This window comes from Zonotrichia leucophrys, chromosome 25 (genome assembly GCF_028769735.1).
Source record: "Zonotrichia leucophrys gambelii isolate GWCS_2022_RI chromosome 25, RI_Zleu_2.0, whole genome shotgun sequence".
Lineage (NCBI taxonomy): Eukaryota > Metazoa > Chordata > Aves > Passeriformes > Passerellidae > Zonotrichia > Zonotrichia leucophrys.
Window position 1 is genome coordinate 1,279,513 of NC_088194.1, and position 22,414 is coordinate 1,301,926.

Below are 22,414 nucleotides of genomic sequence, written 5' to 3' on the forward strand. Positions count from 1 at the left end.
CGCCACAGCACCGCCTGGGGCCGGGACAGCGACTCCCGGCGGCGCGGAGGAACAGCGGCAGCGCGGGGCGCGGAGGCGGAACGGGAGCGGAAAGGGGCGGCCGGAGCCTGGGGAGGGGGTGCTGCCCTCCGGTGCCCCCACCGACCTCCCCTTTCACCGGCCCCATCCCCGCTCCCCGCGGCCACCGAGGCCCCGCACCTGCCCCGCGCCCCCTTCTGCTGCCGAGGTCCCCTCTGGAGTCCCGGTGTCCGCGGGGCCAGCGGCGGGGCCGGGCGGGACTACAACCCCCAGAATGCTCCGGGCCCGGCGCGGCCCCGTGACGGCGCGGCCCGGCGCGGCCGCACCCCCGCCCCGCGGTGCCGGCGGCGGCGGCCATGCTGCGGCCCAAGGCCCTGACGCAGGTGCTCAGCCAGGCCAACACCGGCGGCGTCCAGAGCACGCTGTGAGTGCGGGGGGCCGGGCGGGGGGCGCCTTTCCCCGAGCGGGCACCGGGCGCTCCGTGATGCGGCGTGACGCCCCTGAGGGGAGATGCTTTCCCTGCCCGGGAATGGTTCCCTCGTACCGACCCCGGTAGATACTGCCGCTGTCCGTGCCCCAGGGGATGCTACCCCTGCTCGGAGATGCTGCCTGCCATTCCCCTGTCCCTGCCCCAGACCCTGTCCCTGCTCCTGCCCGTGTCCCTGAACCTGCCTCGGCCGTGCCGCCCCTGTCCCTGCACTGGGGATGCTCCCTACTCCTGTCCTGGGAATGCTGTCCGTGCCCAAGGATGCTGCCTGCCATTACCCAGACCCTGCCCCTGCCTGCTGATGCTCCTTTCCCTTGCCCCTGCCTGGGGATGCTCCTGCCCCTGCCCTGGGAATGCTGCCCCTGCCCAAGGATGCTGCCTACTTTTCCCCTGCCTCTGCCCCTGCCCAGGGATGCTCCTTGCCCTTGCTCCTGCCCAGGGATACTCCATTCCCTTGCTCCTGTTCCTGCCTGGGGTTGCTCCTGGCCCTTGCGCCTTGCCCTTGCTCCTGCCCAGGGATGCTGCCTGTCCCTGCCCAGCGTTTCTCCTTGCCCTTGCTCCTGCCTAGGGATGCTTGCTGTCCCTGCCTGGGGAAGGTGAGGGGCCCTTCCAGAGGCAGGCATGGGACTGAGACCACACACCCTGCATGGAGCTGGGCTGCAGACGGTGCTGGCACCGTGCACAGTGTGTGGGGTCCTGGTGCCTGGTGCACAGTGCAAGGGCCACGCACAGAGCTGGGGCTGTGCACAGTGTTTGTCCCCCAGGCTCGTGCCCAGCCTGTGGCAGGTCCTGCTGCTTCACCAGACAAATCCTGCACTGCCCTGCTCGGGCCTGGGGACGCTGCAGAACTTTCTGGCTTTGAAGCCCCCAGACCCCTGCAGAGTGGGAGTGTGTTGGGAGCAGTGCTTGGGACTGGGTGGGAGGGTTTGTTCTTCCCCTGGTGCTGAAAGGGGTTCTGGTGTTAGAGGCATCAGTTTGCCCTGCTGTGTCCTTGCCAGGCTGCTGAACAACGAGGGCTCCTTGCTTGCCTACTCTGGCTATGGGGACACTGATGCCAGGGTCACTGCAGCCATCGCCAGCAACATCTGGGTGGCCTACGACAAAAACGGGCACCAGGCCTTCAATGAGGACAACCTGAAATTCATCCTCATGGACTGCATGGTATGTGCGGCTGGAGCCTGCCCTGCCCTCCCTGGGGCCGTGCCCGTGGTGCCAGGGCCCTGCTGGGGCTGCAGGCCGAGCTGGGGTGCAATGGGTGCTGTTTCTCCCTGGGCAGGAGGGGCGAGTGGCCATCACACGGGTGGCAAACCTGCTGCTCTGCATGTACGCCAAGGAGACGGTCGGGTTTGGGATGCTGAAAGCCAAGGTAAGGGCTGGGGAGGCTGCAGGGCTGCATCCCTGCTCTGGTGTGGGGAGGAGCTGTTGAAGAGGGTTGGGATGGAAGGGCTGGAGGAAGCTGCTGTGCCTGGGACACTCTTTGCACCTTGCAGAGACTCCTCTGTCTCCCTCCCCCCACCGTGACACCTTTTTAAGGTTCTAAACTGAAATATAAATTACAATAAGCAAGCGGGCAGTGGGCACACGTGTTGCAAAACCCACCTGAGCGTGTCTCATGCCATTCTCTGCTTGCAGGCACAGGCACTGGTCCAGTACCTGGAGGAGCCACTCACACAGGTGGCTGCATCGTGAGCAGGCAGTGGAGGCCCTGACAGCATCACCATCACCACTGTGGGTTGGGCATGAGTGGCCCCACGGGCATCACAGAGCTTCAGTGTGGTCTGAAAAATAATGTGGCAGGAATCCAGAATCTGGGGTGAATAAAGTGTGTTTGATGCTTGTGTCCATTGTGTCTGTTGTTGGGGGAGCTGAGGGGTAGCACAGCCAGACTGGGCTGTCTTGGTTTCAAAAGGCAGGTGTTTGCTAAGGAATGCAGGAGCTTCTTCTGAAATGGAAAATGTAAACCACATTTCTCACATTTTTTCCAAATTGCTATAAATTTTAAATTAAGGGGCTCTCAGGCAAAAAAATATGGGAGCAGGGAATAACAGTTCCCTTTAATAGGGAAGAAAATAAAAAGATAAAGAACACAGTAAACTAAAACAACACTGCCAGAGTGAGAACACCACCTGACACCCGGTGGGTCAGGGTGTTGGCAGCAGTCCCGTTGGAAATGTGGCTGCAGTCCTCCTGCAGTGCCAGGTGTGGTTCTGTTGGAGCAAGGATCCTGTAGAAAAGGTGTAGTCTTCTTCTGACAATCCAGGGGAAGAGAGCAGCTATTCCTCTGGGGAAATCCAGTGGAGAAAAGCCGTGCTGGTGTTCCAGAATCTCCACTTTATATCTGAGTAGAATGCTTGGCTCTTCCCTCTGGGCTCACATCTCACACTGGGATGCTGTAGTTCTTATCAGTCATGCAGTGATATTCAATAGCCTGTTATCAGCAGATGTCTCCCCAGTTGTGGAAGAGATAAGGAACACTGCCCACTTAACAGAAGACAACTGCCCTACAGATGGGAAATGGAATACAATTTGTTTGACAATCCAGGACACTGGGCAGTGTTTGGGAGGTGCCCATCGCCCCGGGGAAGGACAAGAGGTTGCAAGGGGCTGTTGTTAAAGGAGAGGGGTTCCAACAGAGCCGAGCCCCGGCCCAGCCCTGCTGGTCACCCTGGGATAGCTGGGGGTGCTGGGGGCTCCTTCCCATCCCTATTTCCCAGCCTTTCACACGATGGCAGCAGAGGCGAGGGAACATTGAGAGCGGCGGGAGCCGGGCTGGGCGGGGGTTCTGCTCCTGGCACAGCTGCCCTCGCTGCCATCCCAGCCCACCCCACAGTGCCCCGCTCTGCCTTTGCTGCCATCGCTGCCCCCGATGCCATCGCACCCATCCCATCCCCGTGCTGCCCTCCCGGCCGTGCCACCCTCCCCGTGATGCCCGTGATGCCCCCCGTGTCCTGCCCTCGCACCCTCCCTGTCACTACAGGATACGAAATGACACAACGCGCACACACTGCTGTTCTCAAGGCAAAAAAGGGACGTTTATTTTCTGACTCCGACATTTACAGATTTCCAAAAGCGACAGTGGATTGGAGGGTGACAGTGCCACCTCTCCAATAACACTGGACAATACAACAGTCCGTCAAATTTCTCCTCCTCCATAAAAGAATGCAAAACAATGAGTTACTCACAGAAAGTGAGAAAGTTCGTTACAAGATTGTAAACATCAGAAGGCTTAGAAAATCTTAAAAAATCAGGGCGACACTCTCCCTGCCGCGCTGCCCGTGCTGCCCTCGTACCCTCCGTGCCCACGGTGCCCGTGATGCCCTCGCACCCTCTATACCCACGGTGCCTGTGCTGTTGGTACTGCCCTCTGTGCCCACGCTGTCGATGCTGCCCTCGCACCCTCCGTGCCCACATTGTGCTGCCGGTGCTGCCCTCGCACCCTTCGTGCCCAGCCTGTCCGTGCTATCGGCGCTGCCCACACTGCCCGTGCTGTCGGTGCTGCCCTCGCACCCTCCATGCCCATGCTGTCGGTGCTGCCCTCCCGTGCCCTCGCTGCCCCAGCCTGCCCGCTCTGCCCTCGCACCCTCCGTGCCCACGCTGCCCACGCTGCCCGTTCTGCCCGTGCTGCCCTGGCCGCCCCAGCCGGCCCGCACTCGGATCGGTCCCTGGCTCCTCCTCCCGCCGCCCCGTGACGGTCCCAGGGGTGACATTACCTGCCCAACCTGCGCTGCGACACCCGGTCCCACCCCTTGAGTCAAGCGGCCGCGCTGTCGCCAGCTCGGCCTCTCCCTCCCCGCTGCCCCGGACCCTCCGCTGTCCCGGACCCCCCTCTCGCTCCCGGCACAGAGGAACCCTCCGGCGGCTCCGTGCGCTCCCTCGGTGCCTCCGCCCCGCCGGGTGCTCGGGGCTCGGCAGAGGGAAGGAGGAAAGGCAAAGGCAGGGCGGCCCTGCAGGGCGGGCGGCGGCCGGGGCGACATGGGCAGCGCCGAGGAGGATTATAACTTTGTCTTCAAGGGTGAGTCCTGCGCTCGGTGTGATCCCACTTCCCCAAAAGGAGGGGAGCAGAAATCCAGGGGCTGCGGGGAGGGAACGAGGGTGCCCTTTCGCCAGGGTGGCTGTGCCCTGAGCTGGCACCGTGTTGATGAGCCCTGCGGCTGTGGTGGGCACCGGGAGCTACGGAGGGGGCAGGCAGTGAGGCCAGCCAGGGCTGGTGAGCAGCAGGAAGGTCCACAGAGACCCGGGGAGATCCACACTCACCCCAAGGCTGAAGGTGTGCAGTGCCAGGCAAATTACTGCTATGGGATAGGGGGGGTGTGGAAGCTGGGGCTGAGTGTGTGAGACAAATGCCATGATAGCCTGTAAGCCCTGAGAGAAGTGGGCATTGAAAAGTCATTTGATGTGGTGGGCAGTGGCACATGCTGAGGACATGGGGGTCAGAGCTGAGCTGCAGAAATGGGGGCACAGCCTCACACCTCCCATGCTGAGCTCCTTGGGCCCACCTGGTCACTGCCAGGTGCTGTTGGCTGGACTCGGCTGGAGCTCAGGGCTCCCTTTGGGCAAGTGGGCACAGGCTCTGGTGTGGCACCTGTTCTGGGTGCCCACTGCAGCAGGGTGACCCAGGGCTCACCAACGTCCTTGCCCTGCTCCTGCTGCCCAGAGGCCAGCAGCCATGACCCCCCTGACCAGCACTAGGGAGCACAGCTGGGCTCCCACGGGGACCCTGTTTGCTGAAGGAGGGACCCCACCAGGGCTTAAACCCACACAGATGCCGAGCCTGGGGCACCAGGCAAAGCCAGCGATGCCCATGCAACCAGTGCTGGTAGCTGAGGCAGCACAGTGAGATTTCTTTTTTCTTTTTTTTCTTTTCTCTTTTCTTTTCTTTTCTTTTCTTTTCTTTTCTTTTCTTTTCTTTTCTTTTCTTTTCTTTTCTTTTCTTTTCTTTTCTTTTCTTTTCTTTTCTTTTCTTTTCTTTTCTTTTCTTTTCTTTTCTTTTCTTTTCTTTTCTTTTCTTTTCTTCTTTTCTTTTTTCTTCTTCCTTTCCTCTGTTCTTTCCTCCTTTCCTTCTTTCTTTCCTCCTTTCCTTCTTTCTTTCTTTCCTTCCTCCTTCGTTTCCTTCTCCTTTCCTTTTCCCTTTCCTTCTCCTTGCTTCTTCCTTCCCCTTCCCTTCCTTCCTTCTCTCCTTCCTTTTCCTTCCTTCCTTCCTTCCTTTCCTTTCTTCCTTTCCTTCCTTCCTTCCTTCCTTCCTTCCTTCCTTCTCCTTCCTTCTTCCTTCCTTCCTTCTTCCTTCCTTCCTTCCTTCCTTCCTTCCTTCCTTCCTTCCTTCCTTCCTTCCTTCCTTCCCTCCTTCCTTCCTTCCTTCCTTCCTTCCTTCCTTTCCTTCCTTCCCCTTCCTCTTCCTTTTCCTTCCTCCCACAGTTGTGCTGATCGGTGAGTCAGGGGTGGGCAAGACAAACCTGCTGTCTCGTTTCACCCGCAACGAGTTCAACCACGACAGCCGCACCACCATCGGCGTGGAGTTCTCCACGCGCACCATCCTGGTGGGGGACGCCGCGGTCAAGGCTCAGATCTGGGACACGGCCGGGCTGGAGCGCTACCGCGCCATCACCTCCGCGTAAGAACCTCAGAGCCGGCCCTGCTGGGGCTTGGCTGCAGCCCCACGGCTGAGGATGGGTGCTGGGGGGGAAACTGGAGCAGGGAATGATGGTGGGGGTCTCTCACACAGGTATTACCGGGGGGCTGTGGGTGCTCTGGTGGTGTTTGATATCACCAAGCACCAGACGTACGACGTGGTGGACCGCTGGCTGAAGGAGCTCTACGACCACGCTGAGGCCAGCATTGTTGTCATGCTGGTGGGGAACAAGACTGACCTTGCACAGGCTCGAGAGGTGCCCATGGAGGAGGCCAAAATGTTTGCAGGTACAAGCTGGAACTCCCCCACAGGGCTGGGGGCTTGAGAACCTCCCCGACAGTGTGGACCTGCACCTCTAAAGGTGCTCCAGATTGGAGCCATGGGGCTGAACACCTCTAAAGGTGCTCCAGATTGGAGCCATGGCACCTGAACACCTCTAAAGGTGCTCCAGATTGGAGTCATGGCACCTGAACACCTCTAAAGGTGCTCCAGATTGGAGCCATGGCACCTGAACACCTCTAAAGGTGCTCCAGGTTGGAGCCATGGGGTCTGCATCATCTCAGGGGTCTCCTCTCCTTGCAGACAACAACGGGCTGCTGTTTGTGGAGACCTCGGCGCTGGACTCCACCAATGTTGAGGAAGCATTCGAGACCATCCTGAAGGGTACAGGCACTGGTGCTGTGCTGCAGCAGGTCCCAGGGATGCAGGGCTGGGCAGATGATGTGCAGCACTTCTCTCCCTGCTCCACTTGAGCTATTTGGAGCTATTTTCATGAGGTCTTTTAGTGTTGCCTTTCTGTCTGCTTTGGTTTTCAGCCTTTGGTGCTGGGCGTTTCACTCCCCACACCCGAAACTTTGTTCTCACGGCCCCTGGGCATCCCTGAAGCCCCAGGAGCTGCTTCTCCCCCATAATCTCCAGTCTCCTTCCTGTTGTCCTGGGCTCATGACTTGGTGTCTCCAGCATCCTGCCAAACCGGCTGGGGGGACCTGGGGGGCCAGGGATGGAGTCCAAGAGCAGCTCTCCAGGAATGCAGCATCCAGGCAGTGAGGTGTGCCATGCCTTGCAGTGCTATTCCATGCCATGCAGTGCTGTTCCATGCCATGCTGAGCCATGCCAAGCCATGCAGTGCTATTCCATGCCATGCCACGCTGAGCCAGCCTGGCCCAGTGAGCTGCCAGCCCCAGCACAGGGTGAAGCACTAATCCCAGGTTGAGCAAGAGGAAATGGCCCAAGCACAGGGTGTTCCCCAAGCACTGCAGGGATGCAGGCCCTGTCCCTTGTTTTTATCTTATTGCAAAAGTTCCATGCATCCTTGGTGATTGCTCATGGGCAGCTCCTCACAGCACTGCCAACAAACTCCAGCTCTCTTCTCGACCATCTAACCCACTCTTTTATAGCACTCATCTTTCTTGTGGCCTATTAAGAGCAGGCCTGTTCCTAACCTTTGGTAATTAGCACAGCTCCAGCTCCTCAGAGATGAGGGTGAGATTGCCTTCTGCACTATTTCTTACATTCTATCCCTCACGCCTTGTCACCCCTGTGCTGTGCAGAGGTGAAGGGGAGCCACCAGCACGCACAGGAGTGGGGGCTGCAGGCTTGAAGCTGTCCCTGCATCCCCAGGGGGCTTTCCCTGACACGCAGACCCCCCTCCCCAGCACTTCTTCTTTTGCAGAAATCTTCTACAAAGTGCAGAAGCAGAAGCAGAGGAGCAGCCAAAGCAACACGGTGTCACTTGCGAGTGAGAGCCCTGCGAGCACAGCCCCAGCACAGGCAGAGAGGCGCCCGTGCTGCGTGGCCCTCTGAGCACCCCAGGATGTCCCCAGGGACCCCCACAAGCCCGGGACGCACCAGTGGCCCCCAGCACCAGCTGGTGTCACCCTGCCCGCAGTGCCACCCCTGTCCTGGTGCAGTGGGGTCCAGCAGCCTGGACAGGGAGGGGTTAAATTGTGCCATAAACAGTGAGAAGCCGCAGTTCCAGGAGCTCTTCTCTCTCTGTTGCATTTTTGCTGGGCCCTGATTAGCATCACCATTGTCACGAATTGTTTCAGCCCTTCTGAACCTGCAGGGCAAAATGACCAGGACACCCTCTGGGGAAGGAGCCAGGAGGTTCTGGGCAGGATCATGCCAGCAACAGGAGCCTCTCTGATTACCTGTGGCTCCTGTAGGGCCACCCTGTGCCCTGCACTGAGATGAGGCTGCCCTGCAGGTGTCTGTCCCACCAGGGACTGCTCTGGGGTGTGAAGTGGCAGCACTCAGCCCTTGGCTGCCCCAGCAGGGCCCGGTGCCACGGGGCAGGGAGCAGCTCCGTGTCCAGCAGGGGCGTGACACAATCATTAAAGGACTTGTGAAATGCAGGTTTACTGAGCTGGAATTCCTGCGTGTTTGTGCTCCACGCCCTGGGGCTCCCCACCTTCATAATGTGCTGAAGATCGTGGCCTCCAAAGCTGCCCAGATGGATGCCAAGGCTCCCCTGTGCCCCCCTACCCCGATGCCATGGATCCCTGTGCCCCCTCCCCCCCAAAAGCTGGGCTTATCCTGTGCCCCCTCCCACCCTAAAGCTGTGCCCCCTGTGCCCCCTCCCACCCTAAAGCTGTGCCCCTTGCCCACTCCCACCCCCTGAACACGTGCGTCCACCCTGAGCGGCTCATCCTGCCCCTCCCACCCTAAAGCCGTGCCCCCTGTGCCCCTTCCCACCCTAAAGCCGTGCCCCCTGTGCCCCCTCCCCATGCAGCCTTTCCCAGTTTAGCTCCCCTGTTTGATCTTTATCAGTTCAGACAATGACGCAGCCTCTGCCGGCTATCTGAAACCCCTCGGAATAATTCTAAAAAACAACCCCAGGGATAATTCCTGCTGGATTCTCGTGTTTTCACTGGATTTCCCTTTGCACCAGCCCCGCTCGGTGTCACACCCGCGGCTCTGTGCAGGGCGCGCTGTCCCCATCAGGAGCGCACACAGGCGCTGCCGTGTCCCTGCCCCCTCACCTGGGCCAGGTGAGCACACCTGAGTGTGACGGGCAGCCCTGGCCGCCAATGGGTGCGGAGCAGGAAAGGCTGTGGCCACCAATGGGTGCCTGGGGACAGCCCCGGGCCGGGCTGGGAAGGGCCGGAAATCCCAGTTGGCCCAGTGGGAGCGGGGCTGTGGAGCTGGGAGAGATGCGGGGCAAGGACGATGAGTACGATTATCTCTTCAAAGGTGGGTCTGCTGCCCGTGCCAGCTGCGCCCGTGCCCGCTATGAGCCCGCTGCGGGCACCCCTGGTGTGGGACGGGAGCTGGGGCTGGGACTGGGATAGAACACCAAGCCCCCAGTTCATGGGATGGGGGGCTTGGACTGGGATGGAAAACTCAGCTCCCAGTTCATAGAATGGGAGGAGGGGCTTGTACTGGGATAGAACACTCAATTCCCAGTCCAGGAGATGGAGAACTGGGGCTTGGACTAGGACAGAATACTCAGTTCCCAGTTCATGGGACAGGAGCTGGGGTTGTACTGGGGTAGAACACTCAATTCCCAGTTAATGGGACAGAGAGCTGGGGCTTGGACTGGGATAGAGCACTCAGCTCCCAGTTCATGGGACAGGAGCTGGAGCTTGGACTGGGATAGAACACTCAGCTCCCAGTTCATGGTGGGGGCTTGGACTGGGGTAGAGCACTCAGCTCCCAGTTTATGGGATGGGGTCTTGGAGTGGGATAGAACACTCAGCTTCCAGTCCAGGGGATAGGGAGGGGGCTTGTATTGGGATAGAACACTCAGCTCCCTGTTCATAGGATAGGGAGCTTATACTGGGATAGAACACTCAATTCCCAGTCCAGGGGATGGGGGACTGGAGCTTGACTAGGACAGAATACTCAGCTCCCAGTTAATGGGACAGGAGCTGGGGTTGTACTGGGATAGAACACTCAATTCCCAGTTCATGGTGGGGGCTTGTATTGGGATAGAACACTCAGCTCCCAGTTCACAGGATGGGAGGGGGGCTTGCTGTGGTGTCTCACTGTGCTGTGCAGGAGGGTGGGTGCTGCTGAGGCTGAGGGGGTCAGAGGGTTTGCTGGAGCTGCTCCTGTGTTTTGTGGTCCTGATGCTCATCACAGCTGCTCTTGGCTCCTGAGGAGGGGCTGCAGCCCCAGCCCGAGTGTGCAGTGCCCTGGAGGGTGGCAGGGTGGCTGTGACTGTGGCTGTGACCATGGCAGGGTGCTGGGGAGGGCTGCTCCGTGGGACTCTGTGGGTGCTGTGTCAGGCCCTGAGCACCCATGGGTGCTCTGCTCTGCGGTGCTGGGTGAAGGGAGCCCAGCTGAGTGATGTCCCCAGGAGGGAAAGCCCTGCTGCTCCCCAGCTGCAGTGCAGGGAGAGCATCCAGGGACCCTTCCTGGTGCTGGTCATGCTCTGACCTCACAGCTCCAAGAGCCTGTCCCCCACCCTCACTGTGCCCAGGGAGGGTGGGAGACAGGGACAGACCCTTGGAGACACGACGTTGGCGTTTCTGCCTGGCACCCTGTGTGTTCCAGGCTTCCCTGCGCTCTGCTGTGGCCAAAGCACTGCTGGGGAAGCAAAGGGACATCCTGGCAATGCCACAGCAGCCTCCTGAGCTGTAAAATCCAGGCTGTGAGCTCACCTGTGAGTCAGCCTACCCACTCAGGCCTGCCTGCAAGGCCCTGAGTAATTCCAGCCAGCACAGGACGTAATTCCAGCCAGCCACGCTCTGGCAGCCCCTGGCTCCCTGCACACCTCCCCTGGCTGCTGCCCAGGAAAATCCTCCTGCCTGGAGTCACTCTGGCACCTGCTTGGGGGAAACTCTGATGCTGGGTGGTGGCTGCACGGGGATGCCCAGGCAGGAGCTCCCCCAGCTGCTTTGTTCTGCATTTCCCACCCGGTGCTGTGCCGGCTACGTGGCTCTGAGGCGCCTTCAGCTCATGGTCCTCGTGTGTCTGTCCATCCCTTGTTGTTCTTTCCCTGGGAGCAGCTCACCACAGGCTCTTCACCCCCTCCTGGGTCTCAGGGTGTCCCACCCCACTGATACCTCTGCTGTGTGTGAGCAGGTCTTAGGATGAGGGAAGAGATGAGGATCTGACTCCATGTTTCAGAAGGCTTGATTTACTATTTCATGCTATATATTACATTAAAACTATACTAAAAGAATAGAAAAAAGGATTTCATTAGAAGGCTAGCTAAGAATAGAAAAAGAAAGAATGAATAACTAAAGCTTGTGGCTCAGTCAGAGGGTCTGAGCCAGCTGGGCTGTGATTGGCCATGAATTAGAAACAAGCACATGAGACCAATCAGATGCACCTGTTGCATTCCACAGCAGCAGATAACCATTGTTTACATTTTATTCCTGAGGCCTCTCAGCTTCTCAGGAGGAAAAAACCTAAGGAAAGGATTTTTCATAAAATATGTCTGTGCCAGCCGTGTCTGTGAAACGGGACAAAACCCCCCTGTTCTGACTTACGGGTTCTGCATCATCAGCGCGCATCCTGGGAATCTGCTACCCCCATGTTCTCAATTTTGACCTCTCCCACCAAAAGCTTGGTCAATCTGGAGGTTGTCCTGGCCAGCAGCTCACAGGTGAGGAGGTCCCAGGTGCTTTGGGCTTTCCTCCTTTCTGGGTCGAGCTTGAAGCGACTTGTCTTGGCAGAGGTCAGGTTGTCTGCTCAGGAATTTTTATCTGATGGTGTGCCTCTTCCCAGGCTGGGATTGAGCTTCTGATGTTCAGTGGTCTGAGCTCATCATCCCAAGCCCAGCCCAGCTGCCCGCCCAGGAATGCCAAGATCTCAGGGTTTATGTGGTTGAGATAACCCCGAGGTATCAGAAAGTCTCTTTTTCCCAGTCCCAAGATCGAAGAAGGAGTCAGGATTCTTCTGTTCTGGTTTTCAATGTTGTTTATTCTCTGTTATTTCTAACATTCTTTTTCTGACCTGCTATGGTCTGTCCAGCAGGTCAGTTCATGGCACATAGACCACCTTGAGGCCGTGTTATCTTTTTATACTAAAAACTATGTGTACATTATTCACAGTAACTTCCCGATACCTATCACTTATGTTAGACAGTGAGTTTCTACCTTAAACCAATCCAAAAGTGCCACCATCACCCAGAAGATGGAGGCCGAGAAGAAGAAAGAAGGAGGACAAGGCACACCCAAACCCCTCCATCTTGGCTTCTGAAGCCCCATTCTAAAAACCCCAAAGTTTTACTTTTTCACCCTGTGACAAACTGTCATTATACTTAAACTCTTGTGGCTTGTAAATTTTAAACATAAAGTTGGTGATTTTCTCCATGAGTTAAAGGTGCAGGGGCCTTGGGCTTCAAGGTCCAAGGTATCTGAGCCCCCTGGCAGGGGCTGGAGCCCTCCAGGGAACCCAGAGGAGTTTCCTGGGTTCTGACCATGGTGGTCTCTGGAGTACTCAAAAGAACAGGAGAATTCAGTTTTCAATGCAAGGGCAGCTCATCCCTTCCAAAGCAGGAGCAAAGTCAAATGGAAATGCAATGTTCAGGGGCTTGGATTAGTGCTCCCACGGTCCAGCAGCTCTCCCCCATGAGACAAGGGAGATTGTCACAGCTGGAAGCAGCATCATCCCCAGTTCCACTGAGGTGGGAGCATCAGCAAAGCACAATGCACATCCCAGCTGTGCAGTGTCCTCTCCTGTGCTGCTGCAGGGGCTCAGGGTGGCTGAGGAGCTGCTCTGGCCATGGCTGCTCCTCACACCCTTCCCTGGGGCCCTGTGAGGAGCTCCAGGCTGTTTCCATCCCTGCAGTGAGGACAGAAAGTGCCAAAGGCTTTTGTGCCTGGGCTGGGGGATGCTGCTGCAGCTCCTGCAGCCATTCAGGCTCAGGGACAGGGGGCTCATCACCCTCACAGGCTGCAGCACCCACCCTGCATCCCTGGTGTGCCCAGGCCCTCTGGAGCCTGCCCTGGGGCATGGTGGCACTGCCAGGATGGGCACTGTGACAGTTGGGCTGGGGAAGCAGCAATTTCCTGTTGGTAAAAAACCAAGCTCACACCAAAACTTCGGAGCTGGGAAAGTGCTAACGAACCTGGCCTGCATTTCCTGCTGCCTTTTCCAGGGCAGTCCAGGCTGCCATGGTGCTCTCAGACCTCCCTGCAGTGGCAGCAGCTGAGAATTCTCCCCAGCAGCTGGGAAAAGGGTGAGGGGTGTGGTGGTGTTCACAGGGGTCTGAGGATGAGGGAAGGGATGAGGATCTGACTCAGTGTTTCAGAAGGCTAGCTAAGAATAGAAAAAGAAAGAATGATAACAGAGTCTGAGCCAGCTGGGCTGTGATTGGCCATTAATTAGAAACAACCACATGAGACCAATCACAGATGCACCTGTTGCATTCCACAGCAGCAGATAATCAATATTTACATTTTGTTCTTGAGGCCTCTCAGCTTCTCAGGAGGAAAAATCCTAAGGAAAGGATTTTTCATAAGAGATGTCCGTGACACGGGGAGATTCTGCCCCTCTGCTCCACTTTGGGGGGGTCTCCCACCACAGGAAAGGTGTGGAGCTCCTTGAAGAAGCTGAGGAGGTCACAGAGATGCTCCAAGGGCTGAGCCAGGTTGGGGGAGCTGGAGATATTCAGCCTGCAGAAGAAAAGGCTCTGGAAATACCTCCGAGCCCCTTCCAGTGCCAAAAGGGCTCCAAGGGAGCTGAAAAGGGACTTTGGATAAGGGATGGAATGACAGGACAAGGGGGAATGGCTTTCCACTGCCAGAGGGCAGGGATGGATGGGATATTGGGAGGGGATTCTTGGCTGTGAGGGTGCTGAGGCCCTGGCACAGAGAAGCTGAGGCTGCCCCATCCCTGGAAATGTCCCTGGCCAGGCTGGACAGGCTTGGAGCAACCTGGGATGGTGAACCAAGGGGTGGAACGAGATGAGCTTTGCAGTCCCATCCACCCCAAGCACTCTGTGATGCAGTGGAGGAGCTGCCCTTGGCTCCTTCACTGGCTGTCCTGAGCTCTTCCAGCTTCCCCCAGTGATCCCACAGAGCTGCTCTGTTTCCTGCTGGGTTTCCTGGCACCAGCCTGAGGGTTTTGTCAGCTGCACTGGTGTAGGAGGCTTTGCACCATGCAGGGGAGCCACATCTACGAGCTGGAGCAGAGGGAAGGAGTTATCCAGGCCATGGAGCAGCTGCTTCCCCATCTCAAGTGCCACAATGCCCCAGGGCAGACTCCAGAGGGCCTGGGCACACCAGGGATGCAGGGTGGGTGCTGCAGCCTGTGGGGGGATGAGCCCCCTGTCCCTGGGCCTGAATGGCTCCAGGAGCTGCAGCAGCATCCCCCAGCCCAGGCACAAAAGCCTTTGGCACTTTCTGTCCTCACTGCAGGGATGGAAACAGCCTGGAGCTCCTCACAGGGCCCCAGGGAAGGGTGTGAGGAGCAGCCATGGCCAGAGCAGCTCCTCAGCCACTCTGAGCCCCTGCAGCAGCACAGGAGGGGACACTGCACAGCTGGGATGTGCATTGTGCTTTGCTGATGCTCCCACCTCAGTGGAACTGGGGATGATGCTGCTTCCAGCTGTGACAATCTCCCTTGTCTCATGGGGGAGAGCTGCTGGACCCTGGGAGCACTAATCCAAGCCCCTTTGCAAAACATTGCATTTCCATTTGACTTTGCTCCTGCTTTGGAAGGGATGAGCTGCCCTTGCATTGAAAACTGAATTCTCCTGTTCTTTTAAGGACTCCAGAGACCACCATGGTCGGATCCCAGGAAACTCCTCTGGGTTCCCTGGAGGGCTCCAGCCCCTGCCAGGGGGCTCAGAGACCTTGCCACAAAGCCACCGACCCTTGTGCCTTTCATTTTAACCTGTGGAGAAAATCACCAACTTTATGTGAAGATTTACAAGTCATGAGAGTTTAGGAAGAATGATAGTTAGTTTGTCACAGGGTGAAAAAGTAAAATTTTGGGGTTTTTGGAATGGGGGGTTCAGAAGGGAAGATGGAGGGATTTGGGAATGCCCTCCTGTCCCATGAACTGGGAATTGAGTTGGGAACTGGGGAGATGTGTCCCACAGATGGGTAAAGTGTCTGAGTGCACCTGGGCAATGAGCAGGATAGGCAATGAAGGAATTAAGAAAGAACTTAAAAATTAAAACCAAAACTTGTTGAGTCATAAACTCAACAAACTAGACTGGGGAGGTGTGTGATAAAGCTCCTCCAGAGCCTGTTTCACCGGGTTTTACAGGAACCCAGCCTGATCTGGGACAGGCACAAAGTGCATTTAACCCACACCCAGGGACTTCCCAGCTCATGGGCTGCAGCAGAGGAGGAGGATGCTTCCTTTCCAACCATGTCTAAAAGTCCTCCAGTGTGCCCTCAGGGCTGGAGGGCACTCAGGGTTGGCAAGAGGAGCCCCAGCTCTGCCTGGCTCTCCCTGCACACTCCTGACCCTGCTTTTCTGCCCATTTTGGGTACATCAGTGCAGATCATCTGTGCTTTCCCATCTCGCAGGGGGAGGGAAGGGGGAAAGGAGAGGAGAGTTTAGCATTCCTGTAGCTAAATTTTATAACAATGGGTTTTCAGGCCATAGATCTCGGAGAGAGGAATTTATGATAGAATTTGTTTTATTTTTAGGGTTGTGGTTTTTTTAGGGGTTAGATGCAACCCCCTCCACTTCTGGTAATGTCCCAGCGATGGCAGGGATTTTCTCAAGGGGGATTTACAGGCAGCAGTGATGCTGCTGGGAGGGCTGGGGGCAGCTCCTCCTGCATGAGATGGAGGTGTGGGGATAGATGGGGGATTCCCATCCCTGCCAGGCTGTGGGATGTGGGTTCCCCTTGCCTGGCAGAGCTGACCCTCTGTTTGTGCCCACCCAGTTGTGCTCATCGGGGACTCAGGGGTGGGCAAGAGCAACCTGCTGTCCCGCTTCACCCGCAACGAGTTCAACCTGGAGAGCAAGAGCACCATCGGGGTGGAGTTTGCCACCAGGAGCATCCAGGTGTGTGGTGGTGTTTGTGTTTGCAGGGGTCTTGGGATGAGGGAAGAGATGAGAATGTTGACTCCATGTTTCAGAAGGAATTATGATGTATAATATAATATATCCATATTATAAATATAAATACAAGACATATAAATATTATATAATAGATAAGATTTATATAGTATATACAATATTTTATATATTATATATATCATATTTATATAATATTTATATTTCTAATATAAATAGTACATTATAAATATTATACAAATATTAGAGATAAATATGTATATTTATTTCTAATATATTTCTATTTAAATATATATAAGTATATTTTTATATATTTAAATATGTATTATATATATAAGTATATATAACTATATATAGTTATATATATAACTATTATATTATAATTATATTGTATTATATTAAATGTTATATTTAATATATTATATTAAAACTATACTAAAAGAATAGAAGAAAGGATTTCATCAGAAGGCTATTTAAGAATAGGAAAAGAAGAAATAACAAAGGCTTGTGTCTGACTGAGACAGTGCAAACAGCTGACTGTGATTGGCCATTAATTAGAAACAACCACATGGGACCAATCACAGATGCACCTGTTGCATGGTCAAGTTCAGGTTGCAGTGCTTGGAGTGATGGGTGGTTTGCTAGAGGGGACTTTATTGATACGAATGACAGAAGTTTGGGTTGGATAATTAAAGAGAAAGTGAGTCATGAAGTGAGCATAAGGCTGGGGTTTAGTTGAGGCATATCATTAAACAGGGGGGAAACCATCTTTCTTTAGCTTAAAAGGCTACCAGCAGCAGATAACCATTGTTTGCATTTTGTTCCTGAGGCCTCTCAGCTTCTCAGGAGGAAAAAATCCCAAGGAAAGGATTTTTCATAAAACATATCTGTGCCCTAGGTGGACAACAAGACAGTGAAGGCTCAGATCTGGGACACGGCCGGGCAGGAGCGTTACCGCGCCATCACCTCCGCGTGAGTCTCCTTCTCCATCCCCTGGAGCCCTTGCCTGGGGCCCTGCTGTGACCCTGTCCCCTCCCTGTGCCCAGGTGTGACCGTGTTCACAGGGGTCCGAGGATGAGGGAAGAGATGAGGATCTGACTCCATGTTTCAGAAGGCTTGATTTATTTTTTTATAATATATATTATACTAAAACTATACTAAAAGATTAGAAGAATTCATCAGAAGGCTGGCTAAGAATAGAAAAAGAAAGAATGATAACAAAAGCTTGTGGCTCAGAGTTTCCGAGCCAGCTGACTGTGATTGGTCATTAATTAGATACAACCACATGAGACCAATCACAGATGCACCTGTTGCATTCCACAGCAGCAAATACTCATTGTTTACATTTTGTTCTTGAAGCCTCTTGTTGGAATCCACAAAATCAGAGGGTTTTGGGAAAGCTGCAAAAGGCAGGCCTCAGGGACAGCAGAACTGAGATTGGAGCTAAGCAGCAGCCGTGGGATAGGTCAGCAGAAAAAATATTTAAACTGTAGAAAAGCAAGGACAAATAGAACAATGGTCTGTGTATTAACTCAATATGCTTTTGCTTTGTGTGATTGGTCAAGAAACTTATAAAGTAAGTTGTAACATTAAGTTCTTAGTCTGCTGCCTGGGATGTGAGCTGCTGTCATCTTCCCATTGTCATAACCATGGAATGAGACTGATGCTGGAAAATAAAACAGTTCAAGGCACGTTCTGCAGCAGCCCCATCCCATTTGTGATTTGTAAATAGCCCCCTGCCAGCAACACCTCTCAGTTTCTCATGAGGAAAAATCCTAAGGAAAGGATTTTTGATAAGAGATGTGTGTGACCCCCAGGTACTACCGAGGGGCAGTGGGGGCCCTGCTGGTCTATGACATTGCCAAGTACCTGACGTACGAGAACGCCGAGCGCTGGCTCAAGGAGCTGCAGGACCACGCCGATGCCAACATTGTCATCATGCTGGTGGGCAACAAGAGTGACCTGAGGCACCTGAGGGCTGTGCCCACCGACGAGGCCAGGAGCTTTGCAGGTATCTTCCTGTTGTCATTACACTGCAAGGGTTCCATATTGGCAGAGTTTCGCACCTCCTTCATGTTTCTCACAGGCAGCTCCTCTAGTGACTCTTCCTTGTCCTCACAGCAGCGAACTGAGTCCAGTTTCCCTCCACCAACCAATCCACTCTTTTATAACACTCTTCTTATTGGCTACAGGTGTGGCCTGTTAAAATCAGGCCTGCTCCTGATTTTAATAATTAAATAATTATTAATAATAATAATAATAATTAACCCAGCTGCAACTCTGTAGGGGGTCAGATTACTTTCTATACCACCTTTATTTACTTATGTTCTATCCCCCTACATCTTCCCCTATCCTGTGCAGCCCCTCCTTGTGACTGCCCCAGCAAAGGGAAAAGCTGTGGTTCCTCCATGGAAAGAGATGGGGCAGTGGCTGTGGGGACCTTTGGGGAGCCCCAAGGAGGGGATAGGGGACACCAGGGATTGGGGGTGAGGGCAGGGATGATGTGCACATGGTCCTTCTGCACAGCTCCCTGTGTGGGAGCCAGGGTCAGCACTGGGCACCCCCTCAAGGCCCCCCTGGCATCGTTTGGCCCTTCCCTGCTCCATTCCCGTCTGGCTGGAGATCCTGGCACCCACCTGAGCTCACGCTGTTCTTGCAGAGAAGCATGGGCTGTCCTTCCTTGAGACGTCTGCTCTGGATTCCACCAACGTGGAGACGGCTTTCCACAACATCCTCTCGGGTAAGGGGCAGCCAGGAAAGGCAGGGAAAGGAGTGTGGAGATGGCTTTGGACGTTGTGGCCTCTCAGGACAACCCCTGGGGACCTGAGTGGGGTCTGGGTTGGAATCCTGCTGCCCTTCTTGGGGAGAGGTGGGCAGCTGTGTGTTTGTGGAGGGTGTGATGGTGTTCACAGGGATCTGAGGATGAGGGAAGAGATGAGGATCTGACTCCATGTTTCAGAAGCCTTGATTTATTATTTTATGATATATTTTATATTAAAACTATATTAAAAGAATAGAAAAAAGGATTTCATTAGAAGGCTAGCTAAGAATAGAATAAGAAGGAATGATAACAAAGGCTTGTGGCTGGACGATCTGTCTGAGCCAGCTCACTGTGATTGGCCATTAATTAGAAACAATTAAAATGGGCTAATCACAGATGCACCTGTTGCATCCCACAGCAGCAGATAATCATTGTTTACATTTTGTTCCTGAGGCCTCTCAGCTTCTCAGGAGGAAAAATCCTAAAGAAAGGATTTTTAATGAAAAGATGTCTGTGACAGGAGGGAGCAGATCCCCCACTGAAATACTTATTTAAAGAACATTTCCCCTTCTGCTCTCTCTCTGGCAGAGATCTACCACATCGTGTCGCAGAGGCAGATCACAGGACAGCCAGAGTCCGAGTTTGGCCCCTCCACCTCCATCGAGCCCATCCAGGTGCTGCCCACGCAGCAGGAGGGCAGGCAGGCACCGTGCTGCCAGAACATCTGAGCCCCTGGGCTGCCCCCACCGTGCCCCCCAGCCCCTGGTGGCATCCCCAGCCTGCAGCTCTGGGCAGGGCAGTGAGCTCTGCCTGCTGTTTGTGCATCATCCCCCTGCCCTTGTGCTGCTCTGCCGGTATTTGTGTAGGACTGACAAAAACAGGGCAGAGGCAAAGCAGAAGGGTGTCCCCGCTCTCCCCATGCCATCCCCTGTGTCCCTGCTCCCTTCAGCCCTGCAGGCATGCTCACTGGGTGGCACTGAGCAAGCCTGAACGTGCTGAGTCCCTGTTTGGTGACACCCTGGGTGTGGAGGGGACACTGGGTGCCTCCTTCTCCTGCCTGCTGGAGCCAGCAGTGATGTGTCCTGCAGTGCCCTGTCCCTGCATCCCTGAGAGTGAATTTTCCCCCAGCCAAGGGAAAAGCTGTGATTCCTCCATGGGAAGGGATAGGAGCAGGAGCTGGGGGGCCTTTGGGGAGCCCCAAAGAGGGGACACCAGGGATTTGGGGGTGAGGGCAGGGGTGGGTGTGGAGGGGGACAATGGGTGCATCCTTCTCCTGCCTGAGTGATGTGTTCTGTTGTGCCCAGCCCTGCATCCCTGAGAGCTGGGAGTGTCTCTGGGTGCTGCTGGGGTCATCCAGAGAGGGATGTGGGGGTGACTCTGTGTTTGTGCTGTGACCCCAGCAAAGGGAAAAGCTGTGACTCCTCCATGGAGAGGGATGGGAGCAGGGACTGGGGGTCTTTGGGGACCCCCAAGGAGGGGACAGGGGACACCAGGGATTTGGGGTGAGGGCAGGGATGATGTGCACATGGTCCCTCTGCACAGAACCCTGTGGGGGAGCCAGGGTCAGCACTGGGGACCCCCTCGAGGTCCCCCTGGCATTGCTGGCCCTGTCCTGCTCCAGTGTGTGGCCACTGTGGCTGGAGACATGCCACCACTGCATGGGGTGCCTGCTGAGCAGGGTGACAGTGGCATTGTCCCCTGCCTTGGGGACAGCAGCCACCCCCCAGAGTACTGGGACAGACCCTGCTGAGCCCCGTGCTGCTGTCAGGGTGATTGGCAGGTGTCAATCAATGGGGTGAATGTGGGAAGGCCAGCCCCATTGACCAGTACTGCGAGTGTGGCCCTTGCCAGTGGGGTTTTGGGGGATCTTTCTCTCCACAGCTGCCCCCTGTGTCTGCATCTCACTTGGCTGTGCCAGGAGGATCTGGGCTGTGGTTCCCCCTTGGGGCACGAATTGTCAATGAAACAGAAATTGAGGCAAAATCCCCAAATAAAGCTGCTGTTGGAATCTCTTCTCTCTCTGCCAGGTCTCTCCTTGAGGCAAGAGCAGTGGGGCAGCAGGGAAGCACCCACAGGCAATGGAGGGTGAGGAGGAGGAGGGCTGGGAGGAAGCTATGGCTGTGTCCTGCTGGGAGGCTCGAGGGGAGAGCTTGAAATTCAGGATTAGAACAGGTTGGATCCTGGTGCCAGCACAGGGATGCACAAATGGGGTGCAGAAGCAGCTAGATCATAGGGGTGCCCCTTTTTGTCCACCCACTGCCCCTCCAGAGGCAGCCTGATCCCTGGGCTGGCTCTGGTGTAAAACCCTGGCTCTGCCTGCAGCTCTGGGGGCTGTCCCAGCTTGGATGGTGGCTGTGCTTCACCCCATGCCCACCTCAGCTGGAAAAGCCCTGGAAACGTGCAGGAAAAAAGTGGAAAAAAGTGCCAAGCACCACCTCCCTCCTCCCACACCATCTGCCCACAGCACAGTGCCAAGAGGTGATGTCAGCCCCAGGGGCTGGAGAGGTGGGCATGGAGAAAAGGGATGCTGCTCCACAAAGGGACAGGGCTGTGCCAAGCGTCCCTCAGGCCCCTCTGCCATGGGATGTGCCATCACGCAGGGGCACAGGGCTGGTGGGTTCATTTATGGACTCATGGAGGCACTTTTGGGCTTGGCAACAATTTTAATCCAGGCTTTCCAGTTTTTGGGTGTTTTCTGCTGGGATGAAGAAGTGGAAAGGGTGAAATGTGACATAGATGTGGGACCTGCTATCCCCAGCTCTGGGAGAAGGAGCTGCCTTGGGAGGTTCCTCATCTCACAGGGGCTTTAATGAACCCCAAGAAGTGCTGCCAAAAGCAGGGGGCTGGTGGGACACACAGGAGGGGAGGCAGAGGGAGGTTCAGCCCCACTGCCCTGGCCCTTCCTAAAGTGTGAACAGACACAAATCAAGAGCAGACACCAAGTTTCTTAAGTAATAATACTTTAATAAAATTAAGTTCTTAATGTAATTTAGCACATTTAATACATTAACCCTTTCCCTTCTTTGTTTTCTACAAGTTGTGCAACATCATTATTTTAATTTTATTTTATTTTATTTTAATTTTTTTTTCCTTCTCCCATTATACTATATGCCTCAAAACTCAGACAACAAGCCTAACTCTACTTCTATGTTCGGTTATATCTCTCTCTCAGGCCTTTATTTTTGCCAGAGAGAGATGAAAATACCTGGATGGAACATGTGATCGGTTTCCAATAGTAACAATCCCGACTACAGGTTTCCTATGATGTTAAAAGAAAAGAGGAAAAAAACAACAACAACAACAACAAAAAAAAAAAGCAAACACAAAATAAAAATACTAGGGAATGGACTTTGAATGGAAGGGGCACGGAGCTGGCGTGGCGATGCCAGGGGACCCCGTGCCCAGCTGGCTCAGCATGAGGTGGGAGAAGCGTGGGGCAGGAGCTGTGCCAGCCCCAGAGCCCAGGGAGAGCGGGCACACACCCCTGTGTGCATCATTCTGAGCAGAGGAAGCCAACGTGGTGCTGTGCAAGCAGAGCCATTTGCTTAGCACTGCTTTCTAACTCAGGAGCAAATCCCATACTGCAAAA

The 22,414-nt window shown here is 55.1% G+C and overlaps 3 protein-coding genes across 3 annotated transcripts; all 3 read left to right on the forward strand.

Annotated features, from left to right (window-relative positions):
* The first annotated feature begins 304 nt into the window (after nucleotides 1-304).
* On the forward strand, nucleotides 305-2,345 carry LAMTOR2 (late endosomal/lysosomal adaptor, MAPK and MTOR activator 2). The gene is made up of 4 exons (XM_064732415.1): nucleotides 305-442; nucleotides 1,504-1,666; nucleotides 1,782-1,871; nucleotides 2,138-2,345. The coding sequence occupies exons 1-4, from the start codon at nucleotides 375-377 to the stop codon at nucleotides 2,192-2,194; spliced, it is 378 nt and encodes a 125-aa protein (XP_064588485.1). The 5' UTR covers nucleotides 305-374; the 3' UTR covers nucleotides 2,195-2,345.
* Nucleotides 2,346-4,331: 1,986 nt separating this feature from the next.
* RAB25 (RAB25, member RAS oncogene family) lies at nucleotides 4,332-8,485 on the forward strand. The gene is made up of 5 exons (XM_064732440.1): nucleotides 4,332-4,517; nucleotides 5,918-6,113; nucleotides 6,225-6,418; nucleotides 6,714-6,794; nucleotides 7,804-8,485. The coding sequence occupies exons 1-5, from the start codon at nucleotides 4,478-4,480 to the stop codon at nucleotides 7,932-7,934; spliced, it is 642 nt and encodes a 213-aa protein (XP_064588510.1). The 5' UTR covers nucleotides 4,332-4,477; the 3' UTR covers nucleotides 7,935-8,485.
* A 755-nt stretch (nucleotides 8,486-9,240) lies between these two features.
* Nucleotides 9,241-21,615, forward strand: LOC135457707 (ras-related protein Rab-11A-like). Its single transcript, XM_064732421.1, has 6 exons — nucleotides 9,241-9,323; nucleotides 15,931-16,052; nucleotides 16,963-17,036; nucleotides 17,882-18,075; nucleotides 18,724-18,804; nucleotides 19,414-21,615. Exons 1-6 carry the CDS (start codon nucleotides 9,284-9,286, stop codon nucleotides 19,551-19,553), a joined length of 651 nt encoding a protein of 216 aa, XP_064588491.1. The 5' UTR covers nucleotides 9,241-9,283; the 3' UTR covers nucleotides 19,554-21,615.
* Nucleotides 21,616-22,414: the final 799 nt, after the last annotated feature.

What these genes read in the sequence shown, in the direction of transcription:
- LOC135457707 (XM_064732421.1), top strand. Translation starts at nt 9,284, where the DNA reads ATGCGGGGCAAGGACGATGAGTACGATTATCTCTTCAAAG. An exon ending in CGAGGCCAGGAGCTTTGCAG is followed by an intron (nt 18,076 to 18,723) that starts GTATCTTCCTGT and finishes CTGTTCTTGCAG; the next exon opens with AGAAGCATGGGCTGTCCTTC. An exon ending in TTTCCACAACATCCTCTCGG is followed by an intron (nt 18,805 to 19,413) that starts GTAAGGGGCAGC and finishes TCTCTCTGGCAG; the next exon opens with AGATCTACCACATCGTGTCG.
- RAB25 (XM_064732440.1), top strand. Translation starts at nt 4,478, where the DNA reads ATGGGCAGCGCCGAGGAGGATTATAACTTTGTCTTCAAGG. An exon ending in TACCGCGCCATCACCTCCGC is followed by an intron (nt 6,114 to 6,224) that starts GTAAGAACCTCA and finishes TCTCTCACACAG; the next exon opens with GTATTACCGGGGGGCTGTGG. An exon ending in GGAGGCCAAAATGTTTGCAG is followed by an intron (nt 6,419 to 6,713) that starts GTACAAGCTGGA and finishes CTCTCCTTGCAG; the next exon opens with ACAACAACGGGCTGCTGTTT.
- LAMTOR2 (XM_064732415.1), top strand. Translation starts at nt 375, where the DNA reads ATGCTGCGGCCCAAGGCCCTGACGCAGGTGCTCAGCCAGGCCAACACC. An exon ending in GGCGGCGTCCAGAGCACGCT is followed by an intron (nt 443 to 1,503) that starts GTGAGTGCGGGG and finishes TGTCCTTGCCAG; the next exon opens with GCTGCTGAACAACGAGGGCT. An exon ending in TTGGGATGCTGAAAGCCAAG is followed by an intron (nt 1,872 to 2,137) that starts GTAAGGGCTGGG and finishes CTCTGCTTGCAG; the next exon opens with GCACAGGCACTGGTCCAGTA.